The sequence below is a fragment of the Falco biarmicus genome, chromosome 2 (genome assembly GCF_023638135.1).
Source record: "Falco biarmicus isolate bFalBia1 chromosome 2, bFalBia1.pri, whole genome shotgun sequence".
In the NCBI taxonomy this organism is placed as follows: domain Eukaryota; kingdom Metazoa; phylum Chordata; class Aves; order Falconiformes; family Falconidae; genus Falco; species Falco biarmicus.
The window spans coordinates 9,921,597-9,946,167 of record NC_079289.1 but is presented as its reverse complement, the minus strand read 5'-3'; the positions used below and the strand labels follow the sequence as shown (position 1 = coordinate 9,946,167).

Genomic DNA, 24,571 nt, shown 5'->3' with positions numbered 1-24,571 from the left:
ACCCTGATTCAGGAAAGCGTACTTCTCAGTTCCATTATAGATGAAGAGATATATGCAGTAATTAAATGTTTTGAAGAACTGGGATTTAATAACATAATTGCTTTAAGATACAAAGTCCTGATTCAGCTAAGGGTTTAAGTACAGGCACTTTTTTTTCAAAGTTAACTTCTAGATAAATAAAACCCTCATTATTTTATGTGGCCCCTGCTAAGAAGAAAAGAGATGAAAATATGATCAGAGAACACTGTTTCAACTAGAAAATGTCTTTCTTCCAAATGAAGTTACCGTTGCTGGATCTAGAGATCTGAGACCTTGATAAATATTTTAGGATTAAAGAAGAAAATTTACCATGCAGACTATGATCCGTATTATTAGCATCCTGCTGTCTGACCTAAATCGAGAAGCAAGGAGAATGCTGATTGCCGACAGACCTCAAAAATTCCCAACTCAAATGTGCCATGTCATGTAGAATTTATTGTATATAATTGGTATATAAACCTGTAAGTAAAAATTAATTCAAAAAGTATTTTGATAAACGTGTTTAGCATATTTTAGATGTAAAAGCAAGAGTTATAAGGTTGGACTATTTCTTTTTCTTTTTTTGGCCTTGGATTTCTATGACTCTTCCTTGAAACATTCATTAGTATATAGAACAGCAGGCACTTGGTTATGATAAATACATGATGTATTCCTTGCTGAACGTATTGATCCCACACAAAATGAATAAGGTCTGTACTTTCTTATGTTAAAGTATAAGTCCTTTTATGTCTTTGTCTCAATTGCCGATGGTATTATATGGAAAATGAATGGTACTAGATTCTCAGATAAGTACTAAATTGATCATGTAAAGAAAAACAACATATAAAAATAATATAAACTGCTTTAATAAGATCGATTCAATGAACAAGCACTTCTGGGCTACATTACCTACTAACAGAAACCTGCTGACAACAACTTAGAAACTCAGATGCAAGAAAATGCTGATTTCACCTTTAAGTGATAGCACTGAATTATTTAAACATAATTGCCTATCAGATGATGTGCAGAGTAGGTCTGATTTTTCTGCACAAGACTGAATATTTTAAAGCATTTAATCATATCGCACTCAGCCTCACTTGCAGCTGACTCCACTTCTCAGATATGTGGGGATTTGTGGGATTTATTGGTCCATGCCCTCTTGAATTACACATACTCATTTCTGCTGTGGTGCATGTAGGATGGCATCCTTTGATAAGCATAACAGGTAGCTGGGTCTGAAGTCCTTTAAGGCCTATATGACTCTGGTCTGATGATATGGGAGTGTAGATATCCTCATAAAATCTCTGTTCCCCACTTTCATATAAATAAAGACTTTGCCTCCAGTGCACTGACTCCAGGCTTATGAGATTTCAACCTGAGTTTCGTTTTTTTAGATTGTCAGATTGCATTCTTTACACTACCAAGATGTTAAAATATGCCTTGTTATTGGTGGCAGACCAGTAGGGTCACTTAACCACTACACTTTTGTCTCCAGAGTAGGAGTGGTATCCACCCCTCAATCCTTTTCACCTAAGACTGCCTGCACAGGTCAGTCAGGCCCTCTGGAGAGGACTATATTCAGTGGCCTATGTTGTGCTGGCAGTGACATCAGAGGACAGTTTCAAGATTTCTGGCCTCAGAGACCTCTAAGTTCTCCTTGCTCTGTGCCTCAGAAGCTCATGCTCATGGGGTGCTGGGGGAGATGCTCCCTGCACCTTCCTTTTTGCACACCACGTGCTGCAGAGGTTGCATGAGAGATTTAAAGTCGCCAGAATATTTCCTTCTCTGATAATTTGGAATTTGGTAAAAATGAGTTTACAATACTCCCTGCTCAGCTATTCAGCCACCAATGTTTTTTGTGACCATGGAGACTGAACAGTAGTGAACAGTTGCTAGTGTGCAGCTATTGTGTTTCTGCAACCATCCAGCAGAGAGAGAAACTGAATTTCAGTGTGCACAGGAACCCCCGTGGAAATGTTATGATTTTGCTTCTGTGTTCAGTAACCCAGAAGAGACCTAGAGGAGATCTTATCTGAATGAAATTCAAATGTAACAACATTACAGGGGCCCAGCAATAATTCACATAAAACTTTTGTGTGCTTGACAGAGGATTTTTCATTTAATTAGATTGATGGATGGTGGTTTTAAATTAAGATTTAAAGAACAACAGATCTGCAATCTGTCAGGAAAACCATGTAGCTGTAGAGAGGAGTGAATTATCTTTGTCACCGTAAGACGATGAATAAAAAATAAACTTTCTCCTTTTATTTTCGATCTTCTATGAATAAGGTGAAGTAAGATTTCACCTGCAGTATTGAGTTCTGTAAACATATATGCTGTTGCAGGAATCTCAATAGCATGAGATACTATTGAGCACGTAAGCCCATTCTTGGTTCTGCCCATAAACAGTGTAGAACAAAAGTGAAATAATGATCTTCATGAAATTACTGCATTGAAGGAATTCTTTGCATGTGGGGACCACAGCAGATATTACTTGTTAACACCTCTTCCTTGTGATTCACAGATAAAAACCTGACAGGAGTACTCATTTACTCTCCAGGAACGCTTCTTTAATAACAGATGTTTTAATGCTTGGAAGAAAAAATGCAGGTTTAAAATGTGCTACTAGAAGCCACATGGGAGGTGTGGCAGGTATTAATTTAAAAGATACTCTAGTAGCTTTTTACTGTGACACACTATATTATTTTGAAAGGATCCCATGTTTTCTTATGGGTAAGACTGGAGAAAAGGAATAGTTAGGGACCAAAACTGTTAGTGAATTAGATAAAACCACAAAATATTAAAATCTTAAAACCGTTTCTATTTTATTTTTCATTATTATTTGTTATTTTATTAATAATAATTATTATTATTTATTTTAATATATGTTTGGGTGTTTTTTAATAGCATTTTTAGTAGCACTGCTGCCAGCGGAAGGGAAAGCACTCCAGGTATATCCTGATCACAGAAACAAGTTGGACACCCATACTGTCAGAGCAACAGTATGTTTATTATCGTGTTCTGAGCTGTGGTCATCAGGAACAGGGCTACCTGTCACCTGTGAAAGGCCTTTGACATAATATTGAATGTCTTAAATTTGCTTTTTCCCCTCCAAATTTATTCCTTTTCATCGCTGTCATCCCTTCTGTAAAAAACAGCTCATCCCTGTTTAGTCTTTCCACATTTGCTCAAGTTTTTCTGACTTGATACCACTATTTGATGTTTATGACATTTCTGTCCTGGTAATTTCTACCTTAGAAAGCAACTTTGTTAAGCTAGTACCTCCTTTTCTTTCCATAATGTGTCTAATTTCTACCACTTCCTATATTACTATTTTATCAATGTAATCACAAAACTCAGAGCCAATAGTCTGCATACACATTATTACCATTTTCCCACCTGTAACACTATGAACTGTCGTATTAATGTAGCAACAGATCACAGGTGGCCATCTGCACCCATGTCCTAACAATCACTGGACCAAAACTGTCAAAAAAGTATATGGAATATTCTGTTTCCAGCTGGGGTCTAGCCAGTTGAGCTCTCTACAGCTTCAGCTACACATAAAGGCAGTAGTCTGTGTACCATCATAAACTCCCAGTCTACATAAAAAGCTGGGATGTTACAATGAAATAAGGGTCTTTTAATTTCAGAAAGTTTCTCATGGAGTTTGGAGTGTTCAAAAACTGCTTGCAGGGATGCTTCCATCTAAGCACACACAAAGGCAGGCTTCATTTTCTCTAGCCATTGCCCATTTCTGGAAGAATGTTTTGGCTTTTTTATTTCCCCTCATCCTGGAATAAACAAATTGAGTGTGATATATCTGTTATCCCAGGTGTTCCTTTCTCAAGTATATTAACGCTGGGCATGAGGAAGCATATAGAGATACTTATTGAGCATATAGAGAAGTAGGCAGCCAAATGCATGCAAGATTTCACAGAAGATTTCTCCCATAGCTGGAGAATCATTCAGATCAACTTGCAATTGCATCTTCAACAATAGAAGAAAAACTATCTCTTCTTGGATATACATCAGGTTGAAAGGCCCCACCTGACTATAGCTCTTTAAGGATAATATGGATAAGCCATGTGAAGTCAGGAACAGGAAATATTCATAGGAAAGGATTTAGGGTGCTGTCGAGTCCTCTGTGGAGGAGCTTGTGAAGGTACCGAGCTGCCCCAGGTGCTGCCCCACACTGCTGAGAGCAGCCCAGCACTCTGAGGGAGAAGAAGTCCCCTTTCGGGGAGCTCAGGCAGCTACCAGTAATAGGAAGCTGCTGGTATATATCTATCTATCTATCTATATATCTATATCTATATATATATAACTAAAGCTGACTAGTTTCAAAAAATAGAGCTTCCCAGAAGACAGCTAGGAGAAATCTCTAATGTCAGGCAAAATCAGAGGGGAATGTGGGGAAGAGAATCCTGTTGCTTCCATACAAAAGGTGGTTGAAACAGTCTATCCACAAAGAGGTGGCTCAATTTGTAAGCACTGTTATGTAAGAAAAAAGCCTGAATAACCTTATTTGGTGCACATAACTATTTTTGTTTCCTAATCCACTGAAAAAGTATGGGGTATTTTGTTTACTTTTTTTCTTTTTTTTTTTTTTTCTCATACAGTCTGTTGGGGTTTTCCCTATGGTTGGTTGAGTGGTTTTTTTTCTTTTTTTCTTGTTGTTGTTTTTCTTTTTTGGTTGGGTTTTTTTTACTGATAAAATCATCAGCACAAGCTTTTAGTCTAAGCCTCTTTAGCATTTTACAATGAAGTAAATGTTTCAAAGAATAAGGGCAGAAAAAAGAGAGATACATGTTTAGCCACTGAATGGAATACAATAAAATGTTCCTTGGGTAACCACAATATTGATTTTTAACATTGTGCACCATCAACCAGGGGGAGAGAATAAGAGAACAGGGACACAGGTATTCAAGATTTCTAGACATAATCTTTCACAAGATATATAGACAGTGGCATCTTGGATGGGACAATTCCATTTATTAAGTAATAAATGATTGGAGACTGAAAAATTATTACCATTTGTACAAAGAATAACAAAAGAGAGTTTATTCATCTGGGCTTAGAAATGCAGATTAAAAATAGAATCTGTCAAAACAGGTACAAATAGGGGATGCAGGGATTTGGGAAGGTGCTCACAAGCCAGCAATGTTCGTATAAAATTTTGATTAGTTTGGAGTAGCTTGTAGCAGCTCTGCTAAATCCTTACAAATGTCTGGATGTTGACAAAGTTTAATTGACCTACTGCAGAATACAACCCTAACTTGTGGGTTAAAGTGCCTGACTATATTTTTTTTTCCTTAGGACAAAAGATTATCAGTCAGGGTTTTTTTATTCAATGTTTGTTTTCCTGTTATTGATTGTCAAAAAATAACTAAAATTCAGTTTATATTCTTGGGTTATAATTTTTTTTTTCTGATAAACCTGGAATTTGTGATCTGAACTGTGTCTCAGAGGAGATAACAAGAATTAGTAATGATTTACAATCATTATGTGTATAGGCATCATAAATGAATCATTAAAATAAAGCCTGATCAGATTATCAACTATGATTTGCAATCTCCGCATAACCTCTACCCTTTCTGGATAAAAATAATAAAATAAAACTGTAAAAAGCTGATTAAGTAAAGCTCACTTTTAAATAGGGCTGTTTAGCCCTGTTTGATCCTGTTAAAGCTGTTATGGTATAGCAAGCAGTCCACTTCAGGACAAAGGGTACATTTCTCCATAATACTTACACATACTGATAAGCATCCACAGCTTACTATATTATGAAGAACAGCAAAAAGCACTGAGAAAAAAAATCAGAAAATTACTGCGTTTCTGCACCAACTCAAGGCAATCAATAACTGCAGGGAACTGTAGGAGATTTCATGTTGCTTATCTTCTTTTATAATTTTTTTGGAGTTTTTCATTTATCAACAGTGTGAAACTGAATGTGTGGAGCCTCCATCCTTGGAGATGTTCAAAAGCCACCTGGATGTGGTCTTGGCCAAATGGTTCTAGATGGCCCTGCCTGAGCAGTGGTGTTGAATCAGATGTTCTCCAGAGGTCTCTTCCAACCTCAACCATTCTGTGACTGTGCTTCATTACACTCTGGCTAGCCAGACCTGTATCAATCTATTTGAACTGTAGACAAAGCCTGGACAGCAGCAGACCTGTGTCCCCTACACCACCACCTGTGTTTCCTACATTGCTGGCCTGTTCCACCCCTACCTTGACCTCAAAGATGTACCATGAGGTGCAAAAGAAATAATACATTACCTGTTATGTGAGGTGTTTAACTCATGTCTTCTAAATAAAAACAAAGTGAGGGTTTCTTTACAATTTTCGAGTAGTCCTGGAAAGGCCAGCAGGGTTTGCCAGTGACCGTGACCATGGATTTTGTGATAAAGGAACAGCAGCTTGGAACAACTGTAATGAGCTGTACAAAGACCCATTACTTCGGGATTAGAGGCCGTGAAAAATACATAATGATCACTTTTTGGGCTGACACAGGGAATAACAGCTTCCCTAGCTAGAAGGCTGAGCTGAAGAATTCTGTCCAGATTGATCTGCAGTACGGACAGAAAAAAGCTTCATTTTCTAGACTGGAAAAAGTAGAGAATGTGACACACGTATCGAACAGTTACAGACTTCTCTCAAACTATTTCCATCTGGTGCTTCCTAGAGTTGAAGCATGTTCAGTGGCATGAAAGGAAAAAGGTAAGAAAGAAGAAAAAGGAAAGAGGAAAAAGAAGAAAAGGAAAAAAGGAAAAAAACGGAAAGAGAAAAGGCAAAACCAAGAAAAGGGGAAGGGGAAAGGGGAAAGGAAAGGTGTCTTGGTTTAAATTCAGCTGGCAATTAAGCACCACAGAGCTGATCACTCACTACTCCTACCAATGGGATGGGGGAAGAATTGGAAAGGTAAAGTGAGAAAACTCCTGTGATGAGATAAAGACAGTTTGTACCGGGTCTGCATGGCCGGGTGCCGGTGCCGCGGGCAGCTCCCCCCGGCCGGCAGAGCCGCTGCCCCCCGGCTCCAGGCCGGGCCCGCCGCTGGCCGAGGCCGAGCCCCGCAGCCGCGGGGGCAGCGCCGCGGGGAGAAGGGGCTGAGAAGGGGGAAAAACCCCCGCGGGGGGGAACAGCGGCGGCAGCGAGGGGGGCCGGGAGGGGCGAGCAGCAGCCCCGCAGCCCCCCGGGGCAGGGCCGGGCCGGGCCGGGCCGGAGGAGGCCGGGGGGGCTCCGGGCGCCGCAGCAGAGGCTCCCCGGCAGCCCGCGGGGAAGGGCAGGGCAGGGCAGGGCAGCCCCCGGCGGGGCAGGCTGTGCCCCTCAGCCCACGGAGCCCGCGGGGGAGCAGCTCCCCCCCGCAGCCCGGGGCAGGGGGTGCCCGCGGGGGGCTGTGACCCGCGGGGGCCGCGCTGGAGCCGGCTCCGGGCAGGGCCCGTGGCCCCGCGGGGAGGAGCCCGGGCCGGGGCCGGGCTGCGGGCAGGGCCGGTGCCCCCGGGGGGGCTGGAGCCGGCTGGGCCTGAGGGGCTGCGCCCCGCGGGGGGCCCCGCGCTGGGGCCGGGCAGGGGGTGAGGACCCTCCCCCGGCGGGGCAGCCGCGGCCGGGACAGCGGGGGCGGCACCGGCCGCAGCCCCGGGACAGCCCCGGCCCGGCTGGGCGCAGGGGCAGGGCGGCGGCGGCACCAGGCCCGGGCGGGCCAACCCACGCAGAGTTTAACAATAATAATAACAACGACAACAATAATAATAACAGTAACAATAATAATAGTAAGAACAACAATAATAATAATTTCTAAAGAAAAAAGGGGCACGAAGTAAATGAAATAACAAAGAGAAAAATAAAACCCAAGAAAGACAAGTGGTACGAGTGAAAACTGTTGCTCACTACCAAGGGACGGTGCTGGCCAGTCCCAGAGCAGTAGCACACACACCACCATGCCCCCAGATAACTGCCCAGCATGATGCCATGTTTACAGAATACTCCAGTCAGGGGGGTCAGCTGTGCCGGCCGAGTCCCCTCCCCGCTCCTTGTGCCCCCCCAGCCCCCTCGCTGCTGGGGTGGGGTGAGGGGCAGCAAAGCCCTTGGCTCGGTGTCAGCGCGGCTCGGCCACAGCTACAACAGCCCTGCGTTATCAGCACTGCAGCACAAATCCGAAACAGAGCCCCATAGCAGGTGCTGTGAAGAAAATTAACTCTACTCCGGCCAAAAAAAAAAACAAACCCACAACAAAAACCAAAACAACAACAAAAACAAAACAAAAACAAACCAAAAAACAACAACAACAACAAAAACCCCCAGCACCAAAGGGAAAGAAGGGAAAGGGAAGACAAGGGAGGGTTTGTAGATGTCACTACAATAATACATATCATTCGTAGTACAGTCTATTTCTTTCCATCCATTTCCATTTTGTTTATTTTTCTGCTGATTGTTATGGGAAACTGTGAAAAGAAAGAGATCAGGTTGACCAATGGATTTTAAAATCAATGTGAAGTTGTTCAGCCTTCACTGGCAGTTTTTACATGAAACTGAAACATGATATTTAAATTTAATGGAAATAATAAACAGATAGATGATGGAAAATGGCCAGTATTTTCCACAACATCACAAAAAATCCTGAAGAAGCATATACATCTTTTTCATCCCATTCCCAGGTACCATTTTCCTTCAACAGTTTCTGCAACAGCTACCACAGTCTCCTCTGATGTTTCAAGCAGAGAGCACACATTATTTGGTTGGATGCTTCTGTGTGACTTTGTCAAAAGAAAATTTGGGTCTCAAGTCTTACAGGTCAAATGTAAATGACAATTCCAAGCCCCCATGAAAACGAATTGCCAAACATGTCTCAATTATTCCTTTCAAAGCTAAATTTGTGCACAAATGTGATTAATTTTAATTACTTTTAAGGGAACTTGCAGAGAGCTAATAACATCATAACTTATAAATACTGATACAGAATAATTAATTGCTTTAGAAGTCAAATGTTTCTGGGGAGATCTAGAAATACATGCTCATGTGGCTGTGTCAGACAGTAGCTTGTTTACTTCTAAAAAACTCAGTTTCAGTGATGAAATCTTCCATTTTGGGTAGCTGTATTTCTTCATATGATCTTAAGAGAAACAAAGGATTTTTCGAACAGGGTTTGCAGCTCCCAGAAAATGAGATGCAAACCAGCAAAGAGAAAGCATTGGGGATAGATATTTTGGTAGTACTACTTCTGTTTCTGATGTTACCATCGACCTATAGCCATGGAATACGTGTCTCTGTGACCTGGGATTCAGTGTGAAGCAACTCCAGGTCTCTGGGCAGTGCTTCTTTGGGAATGTAGGAGGCTTGGGATTTCTTGCAGCTTTTTTCTGGTACTCCAATGAAGAGGACTCTATTACAGAAAGAGAAGTGGTTCAAAGTGATCCTTGACCTGGAAGGGTTCAAATTTCCCGTACGGAAGTAAGCTACCTGCTGCAAAATGCATGGCGCACTCCACCTGTCTTATGAAAGCTGGGCCACTGAGCAGGCAGGAAGGCGTCGAGTCCTGAGAACAGCAAAGGGACACTTGATTCTTCAGACAATTATTTAAGATAATTTCTGTTCCTCACATGGCTTCTGCTTCTCTTCTAAGGACTGTACAGTAGAAGTTATCAGTTACTCTTAGAAGTCAGGACAAATTATGTACTCTAACCAATGGGAAGAAGAAACTGCTCATTTTTTGCCTTTTCTCCACCCAGTTTAAGGACTATGATATTCCTGACTGCAAGGCAACATTGTTTAGACAGAAACAAGTTCCCACTCTCCTTCAAGCCTTTCGTAACACTTGCTTCATCCACATTTCTTATTTTTATTTTGCATTGAAATTTATACCAATGAGTGAGATTTGTAAATAGTATCCAATGGTCCAACACTTTCCATCAGCTGCAACACACACCATCGCTACCCACCCCCAATCTCAAAAAAAATCTTGTTATTTGAGTGAAAGCAGTAACAGAAATGAGTGTTTTTGAAAAATTCTCCAATATTGTTGATTCACTCGGTTACAGCCAGCCAGTGAGAATCCACTTAGATTCCACACATCTTTAGCAAGAAGTCATGAGTTGAAGGGTATTCAGACAGCATTCAAATCAAAGAGGCTACTATCCACAATACTTGAGCTTTAAGTATCACGCAACAGGTGTGTGTATCTTTGTCCACCCATTGCTGAGCTTTATAGCAGGCTACTGAGTCTTTTGGTCTTTTCAAATTACGTGGAGGTTTGTTCTTTTATCTCTCAAAGCCTTCCTTCAGCCCAGAAGCTGAGAAAGGATCATGAATGAGCACCATGAGCTTAGGGACAGGGTGTCCTCTGGTACTATCGTTTGTGGAACATGAAAGGGAGGCAGTGTTTGTAGAGTGTTTATCCACAACATTGCTTTGCTGATATGTAGGATATTTTTACTTTGACACCAATTTCATTTATTTGGGGGGGGGGGGGGGGACGACGACACGGGGGATGACACACGCGCTTTCTTCATTTTTTATAAATTAAAACTTTAAAGAATTAATATCATGAGACCCAGTCTAGGCAACCTTACTTGGAACAAAACCTAAAATGCTGGCTGCAATCATGAACAATTTGTTTTTTTTAAAAAAAAATCATATTGTTGAATTATTTGCAGAACTATAACTAAATCCCTTATGCTAACCAATCATTCATAAAAACATTTTGAGTGATTCTGAAAAGTTCTTCTTGATCCACATAAAGACTGTTATTGCTTATTGCATTGCATAATCTCACTATAAAGAGATTTATACACAAGAATTTATATCTGTTAATTTTAAAATTACTATCTTCAAATGGCTATCAAAGAACAGGGTTCTGTTGTTAATTGGAAGACTGGTGTATCCTTTTTACTCAAACCACCATATCTTGTTTCTATTTACAAAATAAATTAATCCAAACAGCTATGACTTCTGCCCATGTTTTGCTTTGCGCACAAATTAATAAAGAAGAATTCACTCAGCTCTGGTGCGTGCAAGTTATTTAAATGTAAATATCATAAAATCTGTATTATAAAGTACCAAATCCAAACCGCATATATTAGATGCATATATTTTTCTATTACTCTGAGATATGTTTTCAGCTCTGTATCTGAAGATGGATTTCCATTTCCGTCTTTTCTCTGCTAACATCTTTATGGACATGACTATAAACATATTCTGTTTACCCTGGCCATAAATAAGGAAGAAGACTGTACAGTTATAGAGAGTTTCACCCTCCTCAGGGCACAGTAGGATCAGTTCCCATTTATCAAGTCTTAAATACTTTTTTAGTGTTCTTTATTTTGAGATCAGGGGTTCTGAGACTGAAATGCTCCAGTGCTCCAGTGGAAAGGGTGGAGTCTGCAAGGGAAGCATCCACTGAAAAGTTTTTCCTGGAGGGCAAGGATTCAGTATGGACTTGAGCCTTCAATTTCTTGGTCTTTCTCAGTTGTTACCTAGTGCATTTATAGACAGATGAATAACACATGCTTCAGGCCATGGACACTGATTACTCTAAGCAGTAAACTGAGGTTTTTTAGCTTATCATTTCATCTCCCATGCTATTGCACCATAGAATTGTTTTCCCCAGATGGTTATTTAGACTGCAGAAGAGTTTATTCATAATTGGGCAGTTTTGGACAGTCAGTGTACTGAACAGACAACTCTCCAACAGCCTTTGAGGTGTTAGCAATTCACACAGCAAGTACTCCACAAAGCTGCTACTACTAACAACCTACAATCAGTCACATCAACGCTGTTGTGTCAGACTTCGGTCTCAAAACCTTTATCACGATGGATAAAACTCACGAGCACTTCAGACAAAAGATGACGTCCACTCAGACATCTTTATTACTTCCAAGTGTGGCACCGGGTTTTCCAGCTGCCCTATCTTTACATTGTTGACCCTTATGGAAGCCCATCAAATCCCTTCTGCAGTCACAGGACAAAAGGATTGGGTTTGTAGTTACTTCTTTAGTTGGGAAGATTATAGAAGCTACTTAATTCTGTTTCCTTATCCCCTTGCCTGCCAAGACCCACAGGAGGTGGCTTCTCAACTTAGAAATATTTAAAAATTTTTTGGCCCTTGTTGTTGATAACATCACATGGAAAATTCTCATTATATTTCCTGTCTCCTTTCCCTTGAGGCCCATATTACGGCACATTTTTCTCATAAAATGAAGTCACTACAGGCATTAATTATCTTTTGCCAAATACTTAGTGTCATCGCTAATACACTTACGCTTATTCCTTATATTGGAAAAGCTTACAGATAAATTACTTTAGAACTGTATTAAGCTGACATTTATCTGAAAGGCAGAAGAACAGAAGTGTTAACTAAAAGAAAAGTTAACAAACCCAGCTTTACTTCAACAGTTTTACTCTGTCGTATTTATTTCATACAAATGCCTTTTCAATCCAGTTTTAAAGAAACAGATATTCCAGCTGTCCTGGATTTGACATTTGTGGTTGATTTCATATTGCAGCTTTTCTGTCTGGAAAGACGTTCTGACCAAAGTAATTTAGTAGCTGTCTCTTTCTCAGCTTAAATTCATGTCCGTCGTTCTTGGATTTGGCATTTGTTCAACAAGCCTTGTAACAATAACCCTTCACTTTTCAGTTCTCTATATTAAAGAGTATAAGGCAAAATTACTGATCTATTACATTGTTTTCAACTGTATAGTTCTCCTTTGCATTGAATCTGCCATCAATTGCCTTAACTGCTGCTGATGGTTCGCAGGGTCTGGATCTGGCTAGTAATGATGTTGCATCTGATGGACAGTAGTTGTAAACTTGCAGCTGACAACAACAGCAGTTTATTGTGGTGAAATTATGTAGGTTGTTTGAGCAAGAAGATATTTTTTGTCACGCTCTGAGCTGTATCCTGCTGTCAGCAACACTGATGTTGCAACTAAGCAAACTCCATGCTGGTAAAACAGATTATTTTGAGTTTGGTCACCGGTAACACATCTGCCAAACATTTGATAGCTTCACGCTTTTTATCCAAACATTTTAAAGAGCTTAGTTGCATATTTAGCTTGCAGATAATGCTAACATTGTTTAGATTTAGCATAGTGGAATCAGTGTCTTGGGAGCCATATTCGGCATGAAATGCTTTGATTAGGATAAAACCAGGACAATTTCCCCTCACATGCACATATCTGCCAGTATGTATCAACCCTCCCTGGGACAGGGGCAGCAACAAATCTTTTACTGTGTGAACAGTTGGTCTGAGAGGTTTCACAGAATGTCATCAAGGTGATACCATGGCTTGTGTCCCTTCAGTTCCCTTGCTATCTCCCACTTTTCCTCCATGTCTTCCAGAATGATTGAGCTAAATCTGTTTAAATAATTTAAATTTTTAAATACTGTTAATTTTTCACTGTCACCTTTACCATCCGAAAAATTTTCTACGGCAGAATCTGAGCTCAGGGATCCTAACATCCAGCACTTCTGCCCAAATTTGTGGTAAACTTGGTGCATTTCCAAAAACCTAGCTATTCAGAGGAGACTTTTCTGCTTCTCCTAGCAATGTTCTGCCTCCTCAGAAGAGAGCGATCCGAACCTCCCTGACTGCACTGTCAGATGCCGTGGTGTGAGGTCACATCATGCAAATCTGTCGCATAAAGCAACATTTATGCTTCCAAACACAAACCACATTTACCTGCAGTAATCAGATCTGATGATTGATTATTTTAGGAACATGTTCTGAATAGAATAATATCTGTTTAAGTTTTCTTTCCATCAAACCTTTCAAAGGTCCTTACTAATATATATAAATGCAGCTTGTTTATAGATTTTTCCTGATGCTTTTGTTGACAACGCCATATTATTGTTTAAACTAGAAAAATGTTAACTCCTCTGAGCAAAGTGGAAAAACCCCTGTCAACAGCCACTGTCTGTCATTTATGTATTGTATAGTGTTTAATTATGGAAATGCTCGTTTAACTGGCAATTTTCTGACATGAAGTAACCCAAAATTTATTTGGTTTATTTAAAAGCTGGATGCTGTGCTCTCTGATGTCCTAAAACTCAGAATGGGTGGCAATGTTAGCATGTATAACACAAGGCTTTATTAGCCTCATTGTAATTTCCCAAATAAGAATCTTAAAATTGCTAGATAATGTACAATGATTTGAATTGTATTTTTTTCATTGTTTTCATTGTGGAAAACAAAGCCTATCAGATGTGCATTAAATGAACATTTCTGCAAACTTGATTACCTTTTATAAATTGAGGAACTTTTTTCATCATTAAATCTTTTGTCATAAGTAGTTATGATCTTGTATTATCAGGTTAGTCTAGTGAATTGGCAGATGTGGAGGAAAATGAAAGCTTTACTGAACTTCCAAATAACTTCACCTTACCTAGTCTAGTTCTCTTGTTTATATTTAAATAGTACCTTGTTTTGCTATTTATCAAATATTTGCTGTATCAAATTTGGTAGTTTGATTCAAATACAACCAAGAAACAAATAATGGCTTCATTTAAAGTACTTGGTACATCAGTTTCTGTGAACTGATTGTTAGCATGTTTCCATATAACTTTCTATATGAACTGAGGAAAAGACATATAGCTTTCACTAACACTAAAGTATTCCATTTCAAAAGGGTAAATACATTTTTTTGTGTCTGTTGCAGGGATTAGCATGGCTTATGGTTAACATATCACATTCCTATGTTGAAGGTTTCAGCAAGATCTGTAAATGTCACAGCATAAAACTATTCTTAATACAAATGTGTTTTCAAGAACTTTCATCTGCCTAATCTGTTCTAATTATCCAAACTATTTCTGAGACTGTCAACAATGAATTACTTAGAAATCAGCATTACAATCATGATTTTGTCTTGCTATATTATCAAAATGATTCACATCAGCAGACAGAATCTGAGAGAACATAAATAGGATAATTCACCATAAGAACTTTTGTATTTTTATAGGGCATTCAAGTAGAAAGTGTGATCTCTTCAAGGTGTTTTAGTGTTCTGTCTCACTCAATATTTTTTTCCATGATTCTTCTGTTCCTTGCAGTGCACAGATTGATTACAAACTATTTGCTATGAACACTCACCATTGAAAACTGAAGATGTGTCAGTTAGTTGTGGTTTACAGGGAGGATGGGCTAAGGTAGCTTTACTCTTCTTCCCCTCCTACCTAGAGCTGTAGTGTCTGCTCCCAAAGCACACAAGACTATCAGAGGTGCACAACTCTTATTCCTTCCCTCATTCGGGCTGGGTCTGTCTGTCCTACAGGAGATGTTGTGAAAGGAGTTAGTATAGTTTATAGTCAGGGGAAGGGAAGACAAGCAACATCATGCTTCTTCCAAGAAAAGCAATTTGAAGAATACTAGAAGAGCTCCCTTCATCTCACAGCAGACCTCATTCCTAGTAAAAGTAGTAGTAGAAATAGACTATTATTAGATTTAGTAGCAAGATTCAGTTTATTTTGCTCTAGTTAGGCACAAACAAATGTAATCGTGTGTGTGATTCACTCAGTTAACTGAAAAGCATTTTGACAGAGTTAGGATGACATTTAGATTAAACAGCCTCTTCATTCACTTACTGGTTAGAGTGTAATTAAGTCCTGGACAGAATGGCTGGCTGACTTTTTTTTTTTTTTTTTTAGAAAACTTTATCTTTTTTTTATTTTATTTGGTTTTGATTGTTTTGTGTTTTGGGGTTTTTTTGTTGTTTTTGTTTTTTGGGGGTTTTGATGGGGTTTTTTTTTAGCTTTATGGACCTATATATTCTTCTCCAGGACACAGAGGCAATCTGAGAGAGAAGAGAAAAGGAGTATTATGACATTAACCCTCTTGAAAATTGTGTTTGCTTGTTTCTTTCTTTCTTTCTATGAAAAAACATCTGAAAAAAATACAATCATAAGACAAAATCTGTAATACCCATTTTTTTCTTATAGCTTTACCTGTTTTACATAATTTAAATGGCATGTCAATAGTAGTAGAGCAATATGACATGTCACATCATTTCAGAATATGACGACTCATCATATTCTTCTCAACTCTTGTTCTTACAATTTTTCAAGACATTTTGGTTTTTCTGCATGATGTGAAAGTCATCTCAAAGTCTGATATACAATGATGCATCATTTTGCTTTGCTACTATTTACACATCATTAAATAATGCAAAGAAACAACAAAGTATAAATTAATGCCAGAAACATATCTCAAACCTCAGGTCTCGTTTGAAGTACTTTTTTCCAAAGCAACTAATTTTGAAAAGGTTTCAAAATTTTCAAAATTACAGTAAGTTCTGAAATTTATATTTCCATTTCAGTCTGAAAAGTGTTGAAATGCTTAATTATTGTTTTCAAAATTGACTACCTAAATGTTGGTCATATGTTGGTCACAAGTAGTTTCTTTATTGAAGCAATTTTGGTTTTCCACATTTCCAGGTATCTCTTCCATTGATTTAATATAATAAAATTATTTGAAAAATTTCATATTAACCTTAAAAGATTCCAGATCTTAACAACAGATAGTATAGATAGTTTAATAATGGGTGGTTTAAATTCTCACTGTTATTCCTACTTATTCGTATATTGCTGGCAGTGTACTCACCTTTAGATTTTCCCAAGTTTTGCACAAAATTAAAGGAAATTATGTGAACCCCACAGGAACTAGAAACAGTTTCTGAAAGCAGGAGAGTCATAAGAAGCAAAATTCCAAAAATCTTTAGCAAAGAGAGCTAACTATTTCTCTGATGACTTGGTTAGCTTTGTTGATTTTTGTTTCTCAACATTTCAGGAAGAATGTAGCTGAAAGTGTGACTGCAAGTTGAAGTCTGAAAGTAATCTCATTTTCTCTTTGATGTGAACACCATTGTTTTATGACCTATGTAAGGATTGTCCCAGCTGAAGAAAAGCTTAATGCAGATGTAACATACTTTAAAAAACCAAACCACACCAAACCAAACCAAAACCAACGCAGAAAGATAGATAGATATATACGCTACGTGTTTCCAATGTCCTGGAATGCCATTACATCCTTGAGCTTCCAACTGGGCCATAGTTAGGTTCTTTTTTTTAAAGATCTGTACACTATACCTTTCATCAAAGACAATCTATATAATTCCTATTTCCAAGCAGCACATCAGTAGAGATTGTATGGTTGTTTTGGTATTTTTTCAGTCCTTGCTCTAAATTTTTAAATTTACTATCTTGATATAAGAAAACATAGTCAAAACATTTCCAAATCACTTCACCACAGCCATCACTTTTCTAATGCCTTCTCTAACATGAAGTGATTTTTTTTCTGAATATCATCCCACGTATTTTAGGACAAAGAGTTTTCAGAATAGCTCGTCTAGCTGCTTCTTTTTAACACAGTCCATGAAGTTCACTGAGTTCCCTCATGCGTCACCCAAGTTGTACCTGATTTTTTGAGTTGAAGGCATCCATGGCTGGTTGATTCAGCTGTTCTCTTGTTCTGTATGTTGATGCGCCTAATCATAGAGAAACTCATACTTCCAGTTCCAAATTTTTAGAATAAATAGACATTTAACACCTGGTGGTTTTTCTTCTTCAAAACAGCATGGCCCAGTTGCCAGCACATAGGGTAGATCAAGACAGAAATCCAGTCCCATGTGGCCTGCTGTTACAGTAACCCACCCTATACAAAAAAGGCTTTTACTTCTGTGAACATCTTCCTAACATCCCAACTTCTGTTATACATCATAATCAAGTCACCTTATTCTTATTTCTCACAAACTAAACAGATTAAGCTTCATTAGTCTGAAATACAAGGCATTTTCTTGAGCCTTTGAAAATGTCCTGTGGGGTTTTACCCACCTTTTGTCAGAATTGAGAGTACTGGGATATTTCACCATGTAGAAATGAATTGTCTGTCTCTGAAGTGAAAGGGTATATGAATGCTGTGACATAGCTGTGGCTATAAGAGGAAAGTTTTGTCCTATTGGAAGATTTTCTTCTTAATGGTGATCACACACTAGATTCATCAAACCTTCTCCAGTTTTTCCTGCACTGTCACTTATGAGAGAATTTTCATTTGCACTTAATCTGCAACAGTGCCTTCTTATGATCTTTATTGACCCAGAAAAACACACATCTGTGGGTGGTTATGGAAGCTGGGGATCTTCATAGCTGTGGAATAAATCTCACATTGCTGTGAAGATTAGGCTAAAAATTCAAGTTGCTCATTGGGTCTGATTGAGAACCAGCAGCAATGGACCAGTCACAGCTCAAGAACTTCAGACTAACCCTGAACACAAGACAGCATTCTGCATTACATCTCTAGCTAACTAGGTTCTCTATCAAGCCACTTGTAAGTCACCTTTAAACCTACAAAGTCAAGAAATTTCCAAATTAATACTTATGCTCCATCCTTAAATCACCCCTGTAATGTCAACGTATTGTTATATGTGCGGTGTTATTCTGGTAGTGGGGATGTTTGCAGTACTGATGTATAATGAGATCAGATAAGGACGGCATGTCAGCTATGAATCCTAATTTACTTGATTCTTTCTGCCCAAGTCAAGCCACAGTACGGACATTTATTTCAGTTTGAATCCCTCATTATCTGCCACAGGTAAACAGTGTCAGTGTAGATAAGGGGGGCTCAAAAACAACTGCAACTTTAAATAGAACAGAAGCATTTTGAAAAATATCCTTCATTTGATAGTTGCAGAAGCACTCATCTTCTTCTGCGCTTGAGAAAATCTTTTCTCTCCTGGACCAGGGCATATTGGTACCACAAGTCATGCCTGACTGAGTGCCTCTTTGACACAACCCTGATTTGAATCCTGGTAGCAAGTGTTCTGTGTGCGCCTCCTTCCATCCTTCTAACACAGGAGAAAATCGGTCCTCTCAACTAGAGCAAATATCAGGCAAAGCCTGTTGCTGACTCGCATGAGATAATCTGCTGCAAAAATACATTTTTTCCGTGAATCAAATGTATAATGTGAAGTTGATTCAGTTTTATTAAACTAATTGCTCACACACGCTCGGCCTGTATAAGACTGCGGTGAGAATTTTTTTAAAATAGAAAAGTGTTCTTATGGTTGATAGTTCTGGAGGAAAAAAAAAAGTTATGTAAGAACACAATAGATCCAATAAGTGAAAGTCAATATTATTATCCTTCCCAGAATGTCATCTTTGAGTGTGGGCAAGAACAAACTGTTTACAAGACTGAGATGATAGCTGTTTGATTTTTTACTCTTTTGCCTGAAGCTGCCAACATGTATGTATACAAACAGCAGGCCAAAAGTAGTGGTGACATCTACTGAGAATTACTTAAATTCAGTAAAATATCTCTTTAAAGTCAGCCCAACAGACTGTTACCAGATAATAATGACTGTGAGCTGTTGCAGCTAAAATTGATGTCTGGCTGCCCAGGAGGAATAAAAGACTGATTTTCTTTGCCATTCACAGGGTTAGAATATTAATGAAAAAGAAAAAAATAGGCACAGCAAGACAAAGTCTGTACAATAAGTATGAGAAGATAAAAATTCGATCTTATTGTAGTATTATTACTTGAAATTGAGTACCTTCCTGCACCCTTCTCTAGGCATATCTTTTACAACATCAACCAAGAAACTAGATCGATGTGTTAGCATAATGTTGTTCTAAGAACTGTTGTTTAAAGATTAATTTAGTTTGGGGATCATTTTGTTTGAATACTTATTCATAACAATAACTCCAGTCAGAGTGAGGACTGTGAAAAGAAGAAAAATTGGTTTTATCTTTTTGTTGGACCATATTCTGGTCTTACGTGTATCAGAACAGCACCATTATAGGACAATAACTTTCCAGTGGAAAGAAACATGTTTGTTGAAGTTCATCTGATCATTCCTGTAAACCTTTGTGAAGGTTAACATTGTAATTATGCCATTCTTCAGTTTGTTATAGTTAAAAGAAATAAAAAATTCTATATAAGATAGGTTTGGATTCTGTACATAAATTTACAGTTAGCAGCACAGTTCCCTCCTTTGCTAAAGTGGCACCTCTGCTAAGCAGAAGCTACTACAGATGTTTACCTGGTTGATGCTTGACAGGGACTGCTGTGAAGATCTTCTCATACGGGTTTCAGAGATTCCTTGTGTTCACCCATTTTTTGAGCTACAGGGATCACTTTGGACAAGATTAGATGAAGATATCTACATGGTAGACATCTGAAGTTAAATGAAATAATCACTCTTTGCATGTGCATTGGTATCTCCTCTGTGTTAAATAATCAGACAGTGAATGAGTCACACAAGTTGCTCTTCATTTGAGTGAGCTAAACAGATTGATCTCTTCCACTCTTGTTATACAGCATGTTTTCTAATTATTTTGATGGGTTTTATCTGAATGATCATCAATTTATCATTCTCCTTGTTTTATACAAAATAATTTTAACAGTAGCAGTTATATCAAACCCAAACACATAGATAAGGTGACCCTTTATTCTGCTTCAATCTACCTCAGCTTATATAGCTTTTTGAGCACACCATTGCCCAGCAACCTATGCTCAGCTAGTGAGTTATCTTAAGTCCTTTTCAGGAGTCATTGGTCATCTGAGCAGAGAATTCCATTCTGCAAATACAGCCCTCCTCTGTTCCTAGACACATAACTTCACATTTGCCTATATTCAAACACGTCACTAGTTTATACCCAACTTGCTGAATCATCCAGGATGTTCCATAACTTTTGTCTATTTTTGTTTAGATTTTGCAGTTCATCTGTCTTCATGCTGTTTTTTGAATTGATTAACAAATCTTAATTTTTCTCCAGGCCTTTAATAGGAACGGTAAATGCCAGAAGGTCCAGGATTACTCCCTGCAGGATCCAGCTACATTACATTCATTAATTCCCCTTTTACACGATTTAGAAACTATCAGTCAATTCTTAATGTGATGTTTAATTTCTGTAAGATGCTCTTTTTCAGGTTTCTTAATTTAAATATTTCTAGGTTGAAATTAATCTTATTGACACTATTAACTTTATCAAACATACTTCTAATTTAATTTTAAAAATCATGTGGGTTTGATAACACCACATTTTCATATCCCATTAATGATGCTACTCAATCGATTTCTTTTTAGATGGTTAAACTTCGTATTTTCTTAGGTTAGGATTTATATCAAATAAAGATGCCTATTCTGCCATCTTAATATTGTCCCAGCCAAATGCTACTGGTTTGAAAACAGACTGTATGGGAAACTGTTTGGAAACAGATGAAATGGAAAAGCCTGAAATGTTCTTCAGCTGCAACAGGCAGAGTGAGCTGTCCTTTCCACTTCTTAGAAAACAAGATCTGCTACTGAAAAGAAAATTAAGGTCAATAAATTATTTTTTTACTATTGTTATGAATCCTGGAACCACTTGTAATTGCTTCTACATAATAACTGCAGATTGAAAGACGGTTTTTAATGAGAACTTTTAACTCAGGTCTTCAAGGTTTTCACCTTGTTTGGTCCACTCATTGTGTCCATTGTAAAGAGTTTCATTCCAGATTAAGACATTGAAATATACCTGTGTGCATGGGTGCATGTGAACTGTGGGTCTAAAAGTCCTGTGACAGTCATTAGAGAGCTATTCAATGGAGTCTAGAGACTAGTCATCTCACTAATAGTAGGCACTAGATTTCATGCAGTTGTCCCGATTGATCTCCAGCTGCCAGTCGCAAAGGATATGTACATCCTATACATCCTAAATCATATTTGCTATCTCTACTTTTAAGTCTCAACAATTCTAGTGCCTTAGATACTGCCAGGCACCTGTTGAACTGAGGTCCTACTTGCTGAAATACGAAAATACACAGGTATGCCACTCAATATAGATATCTAAATTGAGGTATCTTGACTGGCTCTCCAAACTGGCTCTCACCCTTGCTATCAGTAAGGTTGTATCTACACTGTCAAGTAACTATGATCCAGAGTCCATCCTTGAAACCCAGACCCTCGTGCATCATGCCATGTGTTGTCTGCTGCTTTCCTGGACAGCTGTGGTGCTGGGGACGGTCTGATCCAGGAAAGAGGGACATGCAAGTTCCGTCTACCCTACACTGTCTTCCCACACTGTCCCAATAGACTTAGTGTTGCAAAGCACTGAATTATGATGTTAAGCTTCCTTAATGTCATGCTGTAAATACACCACCGTGGCATGGGCATGTGAGGCTTAGAGGAGACACTGCTGTGTTTTGTGGACACAGGGACGAGGATTCCATTGTTTAATTTCAAATGTTCAGTGTTATTTTATGTGCTAACAGAGACCTCACCTGGCCTTCAGCTGCTGCTCCAGAAGGCTATGGGTTTCCTGTAAAGCCTGTGTCATTTGTGCCAAGTCTGTGCAGATGGTTTGGATACATTAGGGCATATAAATGCACTGGAAGCCAGTAATCAATTTTTGTAGTGGTTGTTTTTAATAATACAGATATAATTTTTATCACGTAGTTCATAATGATAATGGTAATATTGGCATGTTTTCTTTTAAGTCCTTCCATTGCACAAATTGAGGAAAAATTCATATTTCAAAAGAGAAATGCAAATTCTGCCTTTGTGTTTGCAGAGGACAAGATGGAAATGTCAGCCAAGTACATCCTAGATTCTGAGGACCAGAAGGCAAATAAGTAGAACCCCACATTCGCTAATGAGACCTCATATCATTTTTGACCAATTTCATTCTTGTTTTAATTTCAGCAGACAGTACACATGGGATTCCTGCTATTTTTGTATACTTATAGTTGATGATATTACATTTATTCAAAGCAAGCTTAAGGGCAACCTCTTTCCTTAGGGGAAAGAGCTAACCATCAGTGCATTGGGGTAAAAATCCATTAATTAACAAGTTGTGGAAAGGCTACAGACAGAGGGAATATCTTAGGACATGGAAGCTTTGGAACAGCTTTGATTGGCAAAGCACCATTTGACATCAGTGTTCCTCTGTGTGAGACAAAAACTCATTTGTAAACAAACTTTGAGACATTAGTGATGACATTTGAGAGATGAAATCTGAAAACCTGTCCTGGTGAAACCAAAACAGAATAAATGATTCCCAGTGAGTCAGAAAAGAATTCAGAGCTCTAAAGAAATGAGTCAGAAACTAAATATACTGAGTCGGCTAAAGGCATGAAAAAAAATAACTTCAGCAGTAGAAAGAAGCTGCAGGAAATTCAGCCTAATTCAGTCAGTGGCTAATGTGATCAAAATCTGTGAACCAGTTCACTTGTATTAAATATGCCATGAGGTATTTTGATCACTTTGAGAAAAGTAGAATTGAATAATCTGTTCGCTAGCAACAGAAATTGTTTTATGAGAAAGGCAAGAATTCCAAGTAAGGGAAGGGAAAACAAGTAAAGAAACAGAGGGACAGATAAGGAATAATTTCCAAGTAATAGAAGTTGCATTGTTCCCATGGACAGAGCTTGCAGCTGCAGCCTGCACTCAATGGGCAGTCTGCAGTCTGAATGGCTCAGAGACCCATGCCATTGCTCTGTCACCATGAGCATTTCCAGGTGCTCTGCTTACTATGGTATGCATCCATATAATTACATCAGCTGTGCATGCAAATGTGGCAGCACTAATAAAATGTCCTTTCCCATTAACTGAGTACTTGGAGTAGCGCTTTGTGATACTCATAGCAATTTAAAAGCTATAGATAAGCATTTAGGGCATGAGTCACCATTTGTCCCTGGTTTAGTCATTAACAGGAGAACTGCACATAAAATGGAAGTTAACTCTAACTAGCAAGCACTTTATATTGCTCTTTTCTCTGTTATAGATTATTCTATCAGGCTGGGGAGATTTGCACCCTCAAAATGCAGTTGCAGATGAGATCATATTGGACATCTTACAACAAATTCCCTGCTGTCTGCATTCTTTCTCTCATCTTCTCCTGCTAATATGAGGGGCTACGGAGAAGTATTCTTACATAATAATAAAATGTTTCCTTATGCTGAATGTGTGGGTGTGGAAGAGGAGGGAGATGTTGCTTATTCTACTATAGACAGTTGGGTGAACACCTTTGCAACTATTGTCCAAAAGCAGATTCCTGTTGTGTTCGAACAACAGGTTCTGTGTAGTTCAGTGCTGTTGTTTCTATTCTTACCACAGATAGTAGCAAGGCATGCAAAAAGGGAAAAAAAGTTTAATTAGGCTTTGTGCTGTGGTTAGAAGTAGCAGCTGAGTTCCACAAATTTACATACTGACAATTTTTTTCTGTGAGGATAATATATGCCACTCCCTTCACATCCTTCCATTACAAAACATTAAAAAGATAAATCAGAACATTCTTAGTGGAGGGCAATTTAGAAATTATTGAGGATGCATTTCTTCCATGTGTAGCATGTTGAGAACAACTGGTAGGCCACCATAATTATGCTCTTCTTTCCCATTCCAAAGATTACTCCTACACGAAAGCAGGGTCAGACTTGTGTCTTGAAAGAATTGGGAACACGAGCATTTGTAAGAACTCTGTTTTCCAGAAGGAAACCACCATACATATCCCTAGTAAAAAAAATACATCTGAAACAGGAACAACAAAATTCTTAAATGGTATAGAGAATCATGGAAAACTTATCAAACGTTAA

At 38.7% G+C, this 24,571-nt stretch overlaps 1 protein-coding gene across 1 annotated transcript in view; it reads left to right on the top strand.

Annotated features, from left to right (window-relative positions):
* Positions 1–22,616, top strand: part of LOC130144291 (metabotropic glutamate receptor 5-like) — an 85,245-nt gene extending 62,629 nt beyond the window's left edge. The window contains exon 4 of the mRNA XM_056327722.1: positions 22,478–22,616. Coding sequence (XP_056183697.1) covers positions 22,478–22,616 — 139 coding nt within the window. The remainder of the gene's footprint in view (positions 1–22,477) is intronic.
* The last annotated feature ends 1,955 nt before the right edge of the window (positions 22,617–24,571 follow it).